The sequence below is a fragment of the Prunus mume genome, linkage group LG8, assembly GCF_029339155.1.
Source record: "Prunus mume cultivar Tortuosa linkage group LG8, ASM2933915v1, whole genome shotgun sequence".
NCBI classification, from domain to species: Eukaryota; Viridiplantae; Streptophyta; class Magnoliopsida; order Rosales; family Rosaceae; genus Prunus; species Prunus mume.
In genome coordinates, this window is record NC_142705.1 from 20,286,016 (window position 1) to 20,300,134 (window position 14,119).

At 37.2% G+C, this 14,119-nt stretch overlaps 1 protein-coding gene across 1 annotated transcript; it reads left to right on the forward strand.

The window, feature by feature from the left end:
- The first annotated feature begins 1,682 nt into the window (after nt 1-1,682).
- On the forward strand, nt 1,683-8,286 carry PAG1 (20S proteasome alpha subunit G1). The gene is made up of 10 exons (XM_008242381.2): nt 1,683-1,851; nt 1,986-2,025; nt 2,146-2,229; nt 3,215-3,288; nt 4,226-4,312; nt 4,397-4,481; nt 4,620-4,666; nt 5,101-5,166; nt 6,854-6,944; nt 7,939-8,286. The coding sequence occupies exons 1-10, from the start codon at nt 1,748-1,750 to the stop codon at nt 8,008-8,010; spliced, it is 750 nt and encodes a 249-aa protein (XP_008240603.1). The 5' UTR covers nt 1,683-1,747; the 3' UTR covers nt 8,011-8,286.
- Nucleotides 8,287-14,119: the final 5,833 nt, after the last annotated feature.

Consider the following 14,119-nt stretch of genomic DNA (forward strand, 5'->3'; position numbering starts at 1 on the left):
CCATTCTCTTGACTCAACCTCGATCTCTCAGACACGTTCTCTCACTCTTAGACTCTCTCAGCCCATTCAAAGAACTTCTCTCCTCCATGCCCAGTTCTCTGTCTCTCTCTCAATCTCACTCGATTCAAGCTCTCTGTCTCTCTCTCAATAGCTGAAGAAGAACTTGATTAGTAAAATAATAATTTGGCAGAAAAAGCATTATCTCATCTAGTTATGATAATAATTGAAATAGAGGGAGAGGATAGCAGATGAAGATGGAAACTTGATTAGTGAAAGTAGAATTTGGCAGCAAATCATTATTTTAAGTAGATACTAAAAAACAAAAATCAAATTCAGATAAAACCCATGTGAAATAGTTGAACCTGCATGAAAATTTGGTTGAAAATTAACATAAATCGAAAGAGACAAAAAAAGGGATTGGGGTGGAAAGGAAAATCAAAATAGAAAACAAGACAAATAATAAAGAAGCAAATCTAAATAGATAACCCAGATGCCCTAAAGATGAGATATAACAATAACTACCTAAATGACAACAAAAGCTTCGAACTTTGAATTAAACTCATCATAAAAGTTAAGGATTTTAATTCTCCCAGCAAAAAGGAGCAGGGGAATCCTGATTCAGGAAACTCAAAACCCTAAAACAACGAAAATGAACAATTAATGAAGAATAGTTGAAGCAGTTGCAAGCCGAATGAGTTGAAGAGAGAGAGAGAGAGAGAGAGAGAGAGAGAGAGAGTTACTTTGTAAAGCTGCAAAATAATGTCATTTTGGTATCGAAATGGTACTGTTTCACACCGATATCGATTCAGCATGGTATGGTACGGTACCAACTTTGACAAATGATAATCTCATACAGTACCATACGGTTCTAATTTCTAGTATCGGTAGCACGAGCTCAATGCCGTACCGTACCATGCCCAACTCTTTTGATCCAATGGCTAACAAGTAGGTCATCTCTTGAAGACCTTAGATAGTAGCCATCATTATTAGATGTGCCAAATGGATAGGGCCAACCTGAAACCCAACATCCTTGCCCGTTTAAAGTCCATTTATTAAATTATATTTATTTTATAGAAAAAAAATACATAATATTATTACATGTATATCTTAACTTCAAGTCTATTTCTTTTCGCTAATAATATATATTAAAACTTAATGTTTTATTTTATAACAATTTTACTTTTCAAATTTCAATTTTTAAAATCTAAGCAATAATCTAGTCATTTTCTATTTAAATATATTTTAATAAAGTTATTAGTCTATTTTTTCAACAAATAATAATATATTTTTTTGTGTATACATAATTATAAAAAAGATTTAAATGAAGTTGTAAAAAAAAATATTACCAAAATAAAAGCAATACATAAGTTAAATTTGGTGTGGGCACATCTCGGCCTGTTTAATAGTCTGCCACAAGCACGGCATGAGCCTATATGGACTGGGATTGATAATTTTCATAAAGAGACGAGCCCAGTACAGCCCATTTATTAAATGGTCAAACTCTAAATGGACCAACATGGTCTGTTCGACACCTCTAAGAATGGCAAAGTGGGTTTTACAATTCTTATTATTTGAAGAGGGGCCCAAACCCAATCCGAAACCCAAATCGAAAAATAGTCATCAACATTCCCTTTCCTCCTCCTCTGTTTGTTTTAGTCTATTTATTTCTTGAGAGAAAAGCCAGTGTCTCCCTATTTGTAGCTTTTTCAGTCGAGCTCTCAACAACACTCAACCCGAAAGAAGAAAGATGAGCAGCATTGGAACAGGTTACGATCTCTCCGTCACCACATTTTCTCCCGATGGCCGCGTCTTCCAGATCGAGTACGCCGCCAAAGCCGTTGACAACTCCGGGTACCTTTTCCCTCTGAAACCCTACTTTGGTTCCCCGAAAAATGCAATACTTGTCCAAATTTTCAATCCACATGATTTTCGCTATCTGATTTGAGACTTTGGAGGTTTTTTTAATTGTCCATTAATTGTTGCAGGACTGTTATTGGGATCAAATGTAAGGACGGCGTTGTTATGGTAAACTTCTTTTGTCTTTTCTTTCTTTGTAGTTTAATAAATAAATGTTTTTCAAAATTTTAGCTCTCATCCTCTCTGGTAAACATGGGTTAATTTTTATTTATTTATTTTGAATTTCAGGGTGTTGAAAAGCTTATAGCGTCGAAGATGATGTTGCCAGGTTCCAATAGAAGGATTCATTCTGTTCATCGCCACTCCGGCATGGTAGTTACTTGGATTCTCTTACAGTTTTACTGTGAAAAGTGGGCTCTACCCGGTCCTACTAACTGAGCTCAGTAATGGTTCATTTTTTTTTAGGATCTTAATTTATCTACCATTGTTAATCAAAGATGCCAAGATTATGTTGTGGGCATGCTTAGATAGATAATATGTTCGATGGTCACTTATAATGCGGGGAAATCCATATTCCTCATTGAAAAATACACTTTAGGCATCAACAATATTACTTAGAAGCGAAGTTTTTTATATAGAAATTACACTATTGCTTGTACTAGGTGAGAAAGGAGTTCACTTTTGCTGTTGGGTTATCTGAAAGTTTTGTTGCTCTGGCCTCCAGCTGCTTTTTGAGAAGAAAATAGGTGTTTCTCTTGCTGCTTAGAAGTATAAGATGAAATCTTAAACTTATAGCAGTCCTGGTGCTCAGAGAGTCTGACTACTTTTCACATATCGATAGACTCTTTTTTTTTTTTCAGCCCTAAAGAAGAGCTACTAACATTGTGAATGTCTTTGATGTAGCCTCCATATCTTAAGTCTGTACTCCTATGCTTATCACTAGGATTCTGAAATAAAAGAAAGCAGCATACAGACTGCTGCTTATTTTAAATGCCGCCTGGAATTTAAAAGTCACTAGATATGGTTGGAATCTGCAAGACTGGGCTAGCCTGATTCTTATATCCCTGGGTGCTTCCTTTATGATTTCTTTCATAGGTTATGGTCAAACTGGTGATATGATATTCTAAGCAGCATGTGGATTTGTATAAACCATTGCTCACTGTAGTTTGATACATCATAGAAAGATATTAAGATATTCATAGAATGTATGATATTTTGTGCCAGCTTTAGATTTTTTGATATCTCATGAGATTTGTCTGATAATTTTGGCGGTTCAATTATAACCTATCAATCTTAGCAAGAGAGCTGACTTTTAAATTTAGTTTTTGATGCATTTTATGATGCTATCCAATTACAGGCAGTTGCTGGATTAGCAGCAGATGGAAGGCAAATTGTTGCCAGGACCAAGTCTGAAGCTAACAACTATGAAAGGTGTGCCTTTCTCTTTGAGTTTTGCCTATAAAAAAAGAAGAAAAAAAAAGAAGAGAGTGTTTCTTGTTCTTTGGAACATTTAAACATTCTCTCTCTCTCTCTCTCTCTCTTGGATTTGTGTTAATACATCCTCCCCTCACTTTCCTTTTCCTTTTCTTTATCAATTTTTTGCTCTAGTATAATTTGAATGGACAGGTTTGTTTGGCTGGAATCCTGTATTTAAATATTAACTTGTGATTGGTCTAATCAATGGGTAAATAAAAAATTTGTTTTGGTTGGTATACCCATACTTTGGCTTTTCATTTAGTTATATTAGTCAATAGACAGGCTCAAATCCCTTGTTCAGATTACACATGCATGTTATGGATGTGTAAACATGCAGTTGTAAATTGTCAACCATTGCCATTGAACATTTTTCATGATAATATCTGAAGTATTTCCCTGTTCTGGAGAATTCTCTCTGTCTCTCTCGCCCTCACCACATGTTGTAATAATTTAACACTGCTGATACCTTTTGAAAAATCCAAATATGTTGCTGGTCTCCTCACTTTGTGGCTACTATCTATTTCACATTATGCTTGTGTTTTCAGGAGTCGGGACTTGCTTAATGTTTGCTTGATGCCTGTTAATAATAATGGACATGGACAAGTCTTTTTGTTAATATCCTTTTGAATTATCTAGACAATCTGGTTGGTGAACAAGTTTTGAAACCCTCTATAGTAATTGTATGCATGCATAATTGTGACTATTCTTTTATTCTTTTTCCCTCCCCTGTCTTGGAATGATTACCATTGCTATGTGATGATTGACTCTTCATTGTACATAGATTGACCCTTGAAATTGACCTCTGGAGTCCACCTGAAATTCAAATGGTTTGCGTATCTTTTATCTGTTTATGTTTTTGCATGTTTATCTAATTTTTATGATTTTTCTGCAGTGTGTATGGTGAACAGATTCCTGTTAAGGAACTTGCCGAACGTGTTGCTAGTTATGTGCATTTGTGTACACTATATTGGTGGCTCAGGTTTGATGAGAACTCGCAATTCCTTGTTGTCATTTTAAAGGTTCTGTTTACACCCTCTTATTATCTATGAAAGTTGTTATGCAGACCTTTTGGATGTGGGATAATCCTTGGAGGTTATGACAGAGATGGGCCACAACTGTACATGGTTGAACCTTCCGGCATTTCTTATGTGAGTTTATTTTTGTAGCTTGTTATTTTTCTGCTGTAAGAATTGTATTTATTTATTTATTATTTTATTTAGCATAGTATCTTTTTTTTTTTTGGTTGACTTGTTTTGTATTAATACTACTCTTGGCATTTCTTCTAGAGGTATTTTGGTGCTGCAATTGGAAAGGGCAGGCAGGCTGCTAAGACGTAAGTTGAGAGTTTGTTTTCTAAATTTTTGTGACAAGATATTGCAGAATTATCTTGTTGAGAAATTCCTGATTTATTAATGTTTACTTGAGTAGTAGAATTTGCAATATGGCCCATCTTGGTCCCACTGAAAGCTTGTGTACCAAATACTGCCATTAGGGAAATCCACTCAAATGTATCCACAAAAACTTCGTATCAATTTGGTTCATCTTGGTCCCTCTGAAAGCTTGTGTACCAATCAGTCAAACATTAAATCAAAATCAGTCTACCAGGCTGTACACAGCCTATGCTAACAAGGATGCTTGAACATATGTCTTTTACAATTCGATAAGAGCATTAATGTTAAATTTGTTCTTACTTGAAATTCTTTTCTTTTTTATTGTGCTGAGAAATTTGAAAGATGATACTGGTATATCTATATCATGTAATGGCAGTGAGATTGAAAAGTTGAAGCTTTCGGAATTGACTTGTCGGCAAGGTGTTATTGAAGTAGCCAAGATGTAAGTGGCATCCTCTATGAATCCTTTGTTGGCTTGTTGTAATTTGATGATGGTGGCATCTAGGTACAGATTTTTGATATATGTATAGTGTTATTTTGTAACAAGGTCCTTAAATAAGGGTTTGTTTCTCAACTATTACATGAGATGTGGCCCATAAATATGCAAAGAGGTGTACATTGGGTAAGATGCATTGAGCAGGCCCTTATTTAAGGACCTTATTAGTGTATATGTGTGCATGTAGGTATGCATGTATATCTACATCAAACATGTGACCTTTGTTTTTCGATATAAATAACTCTTTTCTTTTTACTTTTCCTAAAAATTCAATGTAATCTTTTCAAGACAAACAGCTTTTTCTTTTGACCATTTTTTTCTTCAAAATTCAGTGTTCCTAACAAGGATGCTTTATATTTGATAATATTGGTTGTGGTTGTCATATCATTATGAACAAGATAGAGGGTCGAAAGCCTTTTTTTTTTCACTGGGTGCACTGTTTTATCTACTGACAGGTCTAAGCCGTTATTGGCCCATTTCTTTTTCTGTTTATAGTTCTTTGTGGAAAATGAGAGTGGGTATGGGAGATAAATCGAACTGTGCCTTAGTAGAGGAATAATTACTGTATAAACTATAATAGACAAGGGAAAACGAAAGAGTACTAAAGTGTGAACTGGCAGAAATCTAGGCAGTTGCCTTTGTGCATTTTTGTGTTCATGTAAGAAAAAGATAGATTTGCAGAAATGAGAACTGGGCAAGGGCCGAATTTCCCTTGGTCTCCCTGCACTGTACCATGAAGCTTTTGGATAAGTTTATTTTGCTACCCATATGGCAGATAATGTTGGGTAAGAGATACATCATAAAAAATGTACGGCAGGTAATTGTTGGGTAAGAGGTAAATCATACAAGTCTATTGTAAAAGTTAATAATTCTGTAACCTTTAGGCCTCTTTCTTAGTTGGGTTTAGGGGTTTTGTAGCCCTTGTTTTTGCAATTCTTGATTGTGGGTTTTGTTGTGGCTCTTGTTTTTGTTTTTGGCTTAGCCATGTTCTTCTGGGGTATGCGCTTGTCTCAACTCCTCAAGTAATCCTTTAATCCCTCATTTTATCTTCCAGAACAAACCTCAAATAATCCTTTTTATCCCTCAGAAATTCCTTTTATTTGCCAGAACAAACCTCAAGTAATCCTTTTATCCCTTAGAAATTTATTTTATCTTCCAGAACAAAAATAATTTTTTTATTAGCCAGATGCGTCTCACTCACTTCACTCACAGTTGCATCAAGTCGTCAATATTTTGAAATGGAACTTTTGATGTTGTGGCCATCTTACCCACTCCATTTTTAATTTTATTGTTTTCTGCAATGAAATTTGTTTCTTATAAAAAAAAGAAGAAGCTGTGGCATGTTGCTTGAGATTGTTATAATTATTAGCTTGTGTGTCTTTGAGTATGTAGTTCTTTTTCTCAGACACTAGATTGTTTCATATGCTTCATGAGTTTGCCATAATTATCATGGCATAATGTGCTTGTTCTAAAGAGTGATCTCAATAATAATATTTTTCATGCTACTTTCGCTCCCCATTCCTGAAGAATATTGTACTGGTAGAAGACATCAAAGCATTTATGTATTTATGGATGTCTCATGATGCTCAATCTGAAATTTCTACTGACTGTAATATTCAATTATGCCAAACAGCATTTATGGAATACATGATGAGGCAAAGGACAAGGACTTTGAATTAGAAATGAGCTGGGTCTGTGATGAATCAAACCGTCAGCATCAGAAGGTATCTAAAGTTTGCTTTTGAGTTCAAGGAACTTGCAAAATTCAAACTAATTTCAGTTCAGATACTGCTTTTATTTTTACCAATTGCCTCATTTGTTTCTCATACCATCATTTTGTGATTAAAAGTAACATGTCATTAATAAGTAAAGTTGATCAGAATTTTAAAAAAAATATCTTTCCTTTCCTTTACTATTTCCTTTTTAATTGGCTGTTAAGCCACATTCCATAGCTTTTCTTATTTTCTTAGGGAGGGACCTAGTGGTGAATGGTACATGACCTAGAACCTATATCTCACTTGGAGATGTAGAATGTACATTTCTATAGTAGGCTTACAAATGTATTCAACAAAAAATTGAGAATATTTCCGGAGCCTGAGCAGAAACTCTTTATTTGTAGCAATGGTTCCTGACCTGTATGATTAATTTTCCATCTTAATTCATTTGTGAAAAACCTTGTCATCGTGTTTTAAGACTGTTAATTTGAATACAATCCTCTTTCAACGGCTGCTATTTGTGCTACATTTGCTGACCACCTCTCCCATAGAGGTAGGTGGTCAGTAAATGTGGTACAAAATATTCGTATCTTTCGGAAGGCTTAGCTGTTTCAGTCGCTTTCCCCCTGAAAACCAAGTAATCTAGACTGGTGTAGGATTTAGAGATTGTGTTCTTTGATGTGCCATAGTGTTCAGTTGTGCGTGGTTCCTAGCTACAAGTGCCAACTTTAATGATATCTATTATTCATGTTCCACTGTGCTTAATATCTTTTTGAACTTCTGCATTTTAAGCCCCACATTCAAATTGATCATTTAACATGGGAGAGAGATTATGATTCTTTTGAACCAATACTTTTCCATTACCCCTCCGTTTTCCATTATCGCTACTGCATGGTATTATAATGTTTTCATCTTCATCTGTGTTTTGTTTTTGTTACCTTGTAGGGTAGTTCCATGTGAAAGCCTGTCTTGCATATTTATAATTTTATTTTTCAATTTTCAGGTTCCAGATGAGCTTCTAGAGGAAGCAAAGGCAGCAGCTAGAGCAGCATTGGAAGAAATGGATGCAGATTAGAAAGCTAATGATAGTATGTTAATGTTCTGATGGTTCTATTTCAGTGAGTCCTTGTGCCTACTCAAACAAGTATATCTAGAGAAAAAAAAGGGCTAATGGGATAAGATTGATGGATTTTCATTAGCCAATTTGACTGCTGTAGTAGTCTTGTACCTTATGCTGTTCAATTTACCAACATTGCGGTGCAAACTGTATTTGTAGGATGTTTGAGAAACAGAGTTTCACTTACATTATGCACGTTGTCCTTTTACTGCAAATGGTAATTCTGTTATTTCACTTTTGTGAGTTCACTTTTCTTTTGCTGGAGTTTGGCCTGAAAGCAATTTTAGTCAACGTGATTTCAATTTTCTCAATTTCGTCACTGTACTTGCATTCGTTAACAAATCAGGTCACATATCTCAATTCTGTCAGTTTAATTGCCCGTGCTAAATGCGTGCAGAGGCAAAATTATTTTTCCACCCTTTAAAAAATTAATAAATCCAGAAGTGGATGCAGATGGTGATGCTTTCAAGTGGGTAACTGGGATTTTCGACAGCATTTATTCCTTTTCTTTTCTAAACTGGATCTTGGTTTTCAAGATTGGAGCTTTGAGTTCGTGGGTCTGTTAATCTTTGCGAAACTTGGAAAGTAGCATAAACTTTTTCGGGCCAAAAAGGGACTTTGGTTTTTACAATAAGACTGTATGAGAGCAAAACTTATTTTGCAAGTGGGTAGACGGAGAAAGAAAGTGAAGACGAGCATATCGAGCCAACTTGGTTGCTGCGTTCATGGCCTATAAAAAGAATACAAATTTATAAATAAACCCAATCCTAGACATGTATTTATAAAAAAACCCAAGCACTATTTAAACATATAAACACACCCAAAATCAACCCCAAAGTCAATTTTTTGGGTGTGTTTATAAATGGGTTTTGAGTGTGTAATGATGAGTTTTGGGTGTGTTTATATGTTTAAATAGTGCTTGGGTCAAAAATACAAAATAAATAAAAATTATCAGAGATAGTTTTAGAGCCATCCAGCCCGCACCTGAGAAACGAAAACAAAGAAAACCAAGGAACAAAAATGGAAGCAGCGATGGGATTAATGCGGAGAATGCCTCCCAAGCACACCGAGACGGCTTTCTCCACCCTCCTCTCCCTTCTGCCCCAACACTCCTCTGATATCCTCTCTCAAGTCGAGCTTCATATTTGGATGGTGGATTGGGTGGGTGGATATGGCTGGTGGTGGGTTTGGGTGGTTATGGATGATGGTGGGGTGGTTGGTCGCAAATAAAGGAGAAATGAGAAAGGATTTGGGGATAGGGATGGTGGATGAGGTTGGGAGAAATAACTGGGTGGTTGTTTTTTTTTTTTTCATTTTATTTATTAATTGTTTAAAAAGTGAAAATACAATTTTGCCCTTGCACGCATTTAGCACGTACAATTAAACTGACGGAATTGAGAGATGTGATCTTGTTGATAGGGGAGACTGGTTTTGTTGACAAGGGTTTGATTCGAGCCAGGGCAGAACGTACCTTGGGTTGTTGGGTTGACTCAATCTTTCTAGACAACCTGCACACTTCAAGCGCTAGATCATCAAACAAGGGGAGTTGGCGTGATACCAGAACCCCTCGATGGCTAAGTTAGTGGTTGGTTTGGAGTGAGGAGAAGGATACAGAGTTTTTGAGTGAGAATAGTTATTACCTTTGTCTCAATGCAGATGAATAGTATTTATAAAAGGAGAAGCGGATATCATATCTCCTTAAATCTAGCAAAAGCGAGATCTTCACCATTTCCCATGCCGATCGAGAGAGTGGTTACGGGCATCACACTATGTTGATTATCGGGACCAAGTAACAAGACGACACCTGACTTGGATGTGAAATGCATTAAATTCCATTTCTCAACCACCATGCTGGTATTATGTGTGTGAAGTGACTTGGTCTTATATGGATCTGGTCGGTCGTGTACTAGTGCTTCGCTTTCTTTCTCATGACGTCGCAGTGGACCTAGGGCGGTCAGCCTGGTCTGGTCAGTGCATAAGCACCCCAACCTTGTCCATGTGGCTTCCTCGATACGCTCGGCTCTAAGACCTATTAATGCACTGGGCAATCAATATAGTCGTCGGTACATTAGCACCCGACCTTGGCCATGTGTCGTCTTCGATAGGCTCGACTATTCGACTGTTAACAGTAGTCCCCTAACTCTCAACTGAAGGAGCCGATCTTGGGTGGGGAGTTGTTCGAGTTTTATTTTTAGATGAGCCGAGCCTGTTTCATATAAAGCCAACCACAAAAGGGGTTGGGTAAAGTAGCCCTAAGTTCCCAGCCGAGGAAGACTCGTTTGAAAAACATTTGTGGCATCAGATTTGAATTTTGGGGTGGTTGAGGAGGTGTGACATGGCAGTGATTGATTAGCTGAACAATTAGCATGTTAAATGCACCTGACATCAGCGACATGCGAGGACAGTGCGGATGCTCAGTTGTCAATATATAAAAGAGAGGGAAGCTCCCATTTTGCCATTTTTCGCCATTGTCTCAGTTTTGAAGCTCCAGTCGAGAGAGTTTTCCAAGGGATTTCTGGGTGCAGTGTCGTTGCAGAGGAGAATGAGTGGAGTGGCATTTTGCTTTCGTTTTCAGAAGATCAGAGTCAAGTTCTAGTTTGTTATTCTTGATTTAGTTTCAATTCATCTCATTTCTTTGCTTGGTGTGCATTTTAATCTTTAGATCTCTCCTCCCCCTTTTGGTTGTGTTTAAAGTGTCGTGGTCAGTCTAAGCATGTCGAGTTGGTCATATATGTTTGATTCACAAAATACTGCGAGCAACGGATCTAACTTTCAAGATGATGTGGATGATCTAGACATTGGTAAATGAGATGTATGACGCAGTCGAGCAAATGGGTGAGGACATGCCATCAGTCTCGATGGAAATTTTGAGTATCGAGGGGCAGGAAGAGAGGTGGGAGGCTAGGATGTAGTGGATGTTGATTAGGTTGAAAGGGGTGGAAGGTTTAAAGCTAGAGATGAAGTCATGATAGCAGAGGTGGGGTTAGGTAGGGCGGAGGAATCGAGCTTTGGTAGGGGCTTAGCTGAGGTAGAGGAAAAGTGGTCAACTGATGAATACCTGAGCACAATGACGTAGCAGAAGCTAGAGTGTTTGAGGGAAGAATATGCCATTATGAGCAATATTAGGTTTAGGGCGCTCTTGGGTAATGAGAAGTCGAGTGCTCCCCCCCTAGGTGGGTAACCTTATGTGCGGATACGTTTAAGCAAGGCGGTTCGGTTGCCCTTATCTCCCTTCAAGGATGGATTAGAAGGCTCGGTGTAGGCCCTGACCAAATGAATCCAAATGTATACAGAACTATGGTGAGTGTCCATGCGTTGTGGCAAAGGATGCATAATTCAGAGCCGACTGTGAACCAAATGCTGCACTGTTTTTTGCTAAAGAAAATTTCATACTAGGTCAGCTTCTGCTACCTTTAAAGTGTCGTGGGAAGATGATTGAAAGTAATCCTTAATCCCAGAAAAGTGGAAACCGCAGTGGTTCTATGCATCGGGTGTGTGGGAATTGCTGAAGGAGATGAGTCGACATTGCCTAGGATAGCGAGGCATTTTAGGATACTAGGTGTGATTGACATGTAGTAGTTTCAGATATGCTTTCCCTACTTTATCTACTCAATTCTCTTACGTGTTGAGAATTTTTTATTATTATTATTTTTTTTGCAACAATGTTTTTCATTAAGATTTAATCTTTCCATTACTTGTGCAATAGAATTGGAGTAGGTGGAACTCTCAGTAACCAAGCAGAACGAAGTCAACCAGGTGCTTTCCTTGCCTACTACAGAGAGAGCAGCGAACGTACTGCTTGCTAGGGAAAGTTTGATCGACTTGGCATGTGAGTCTTATCGTTCAAATGATGAGTCCTATCGATGCATTTGACCACAATTAACTTTTTCGTGATTTTGCAGTGATGAGGCCAGTCGGAGTGATGTTGCTATGCAGGCTCAGTTGATGAAGCTCACCAAGAAAGGTCAATCCAATGGATCGGCTCGTGGCTCACAGACAGGTCGAGCGGGCGCCCTTTCTCAGCCACAATGTTGGTTTTAGGTGTGTGAAGTGACTTGGTCTAACAGGGATCTGGTTGGGTAAGTATACTAGTGCTTCTACCTTTCGTTCTCATGACGTCACAGTAGATCTAGGGTGGTCAGCCTGGTTAGGTCGGTGCATAAGCACCCCAACCTTGGCCACGTGGGGTCCTCTAATAAGCTTGGCTCTAAGACCTATTAACAGTACTTGGGGCGGTCAATCTAGTCAGGTCGGTACACTAGCACCCCGACCTTGTCTATGTGGTGTCTCCTAATAGGCTCGACTATTTGACCTATTAACAGACCTGATTTGTTAACTACTGCAAGTATAGTGACAAAATTGGGAAAATTGAAATCACGGTGACTAAAATTGATTTCGAGCCAAACTCGAGTGACCAAAATTGTAATTAACCCTTTTTATTGTGATGTCCTTTTCCCATATAATGTAGTCTTTGTTGGGGTTAAATTAGGTTTCAAAACATAATCTGTGATATTATGTAGAGAGGGCACTTCAATTGTGAAGTCCCTCATGTACGTTTATTTGTGGGGACATCATGTAAGGGTTCAAATATATTGTACTTTTAGTGATTCAAACTGCCAATTTTTTAGGTCTTCTTTACCACCAAAATAAATAATAAAATAATAAAATAAAATAAAAAAATCCAAATTGGAAAAAATTTAATTGTTGGAATAATTGGAAGTTATTTATTTGTGTGCCTTTTTAAAACACTATCTATTTATTTCATCACTACCTAAATGTTCTAATTTTTCATTTTGTTTAATCTTTTTGAAGGATGGTATATGAATGGAGTCTTGCAAGACAAATGGTTTGGATCATTGAAATTACTATAGGGAATGAGTCCAACAAGGTGTCCCTAAAAAAAACTTAGTGTAATTTTCACTTTATTATGGTAAAGTTTATTGACTTTTAGAGTTTGATAGATCAAATTTTTTTTTCATCTCAGCTGCATTCATAAGTTGATTTTCTTACCACTTTCATACCTACCATCAGTCTTTCCGTTAACAAGTCCTTATTTCACCCCTCTCTTTATTGAAACCCCATGTTCTCCATCCTTCAGTCAGAATGTCTCTCTCCCTATTCGATCTGGCCTTACCCTTTGGATGTAGCTACCAACCCTTAACGTGATTTCTTGCGTACCTCTAAAAAGATGTGTAGACTTTTAGGTTTGGTGCATGCACCACCTCCTTCTTGTTTCTTCTTACTCCTCCATTGGTTTGGGGTGGTGTTTTCCCTTGGCTGTTGTGTTCATTTTGGTGCAACAACGAGTTTGGTTCTGGCAAATTTATGGGTATTGTTTTTGTTCCTATGTTTTTGTGTGGTGGCAGGTTCTCCCTTCAACCTTCGCCACGATAGTGTTGTCCAAGTCTTCATGGCAGGACAACTCTATTGACTTTGAACTAGGGTTGCAAAAAACCAAGTTTTTGTTGTGGGCTTTGGTTGACCTTATATCTATATTGGGCTTTATGTCTAATGTGGCCTTTTGATGGCTTTGTTTGAGCTTTTTCCCTTTTTATGGTGCATTTGTTGGGCTCATCTTGCTCGAATGGAGGAACTCGATCATGTATTTCTTTGGACATTCTTACTCAAGTTCAATTCATAGGAGATAATCTTTGGGAAACCCAATATAATACTCCCCCCTCCCTCTACCTAACAAATGACCAAAAAAAAAAAAAAAGGTGTACTATGCCTAGATCTCTCTAACCCAAGTATTTTGAGCTTACTTTATGTAACTGCTCTATTGTAATCTTTCCTTAGTAATGATTTTTCCTTTGAAAAAAAACCTCTGCTAATAAGAAAAACTTAAAATAACTTCTATGTGTTTATGACTTGTAACATCCCGACCCAATTTTAATTATTCTTTTAAATTAATTAATTAATTAATTAATTTAATTATGAAATTACAACTTTACCCTCAAGGGTAGGGTCATTTTGGTTACTTTTTAATATGGTAGGATTTTGGGGAATTGAATGGCAACATGACGTAGATCTCGTAGATATGAGTTCGTAGACGCGAAGTGTGCTCAAA

Bases quoted from the DNA above. Each gene is read 5' to 3' on its own strand.
- PAG1 (XM_008242381.2), top strand. From the start codon at position 1,748: ATGAGCAGCATTGGAACAGGTTACGATCTCTCCGTCACCACATTTTCT. The intron at 1,852-1,985 runs GTACCTTTTCCC...TAATTGTTGCAG, and splicing joins AAAGCCGTTGACAACTCCGG to GACTGTTATTGGGATCAAAT. The intron at 4,482-4,619 runs GTGAGTTTATTT...CATTTCTTCTAG, and splicing joins AACCTTCCGGCATTTCTTAT to AGGTATTTTGGTGCTGCAAT.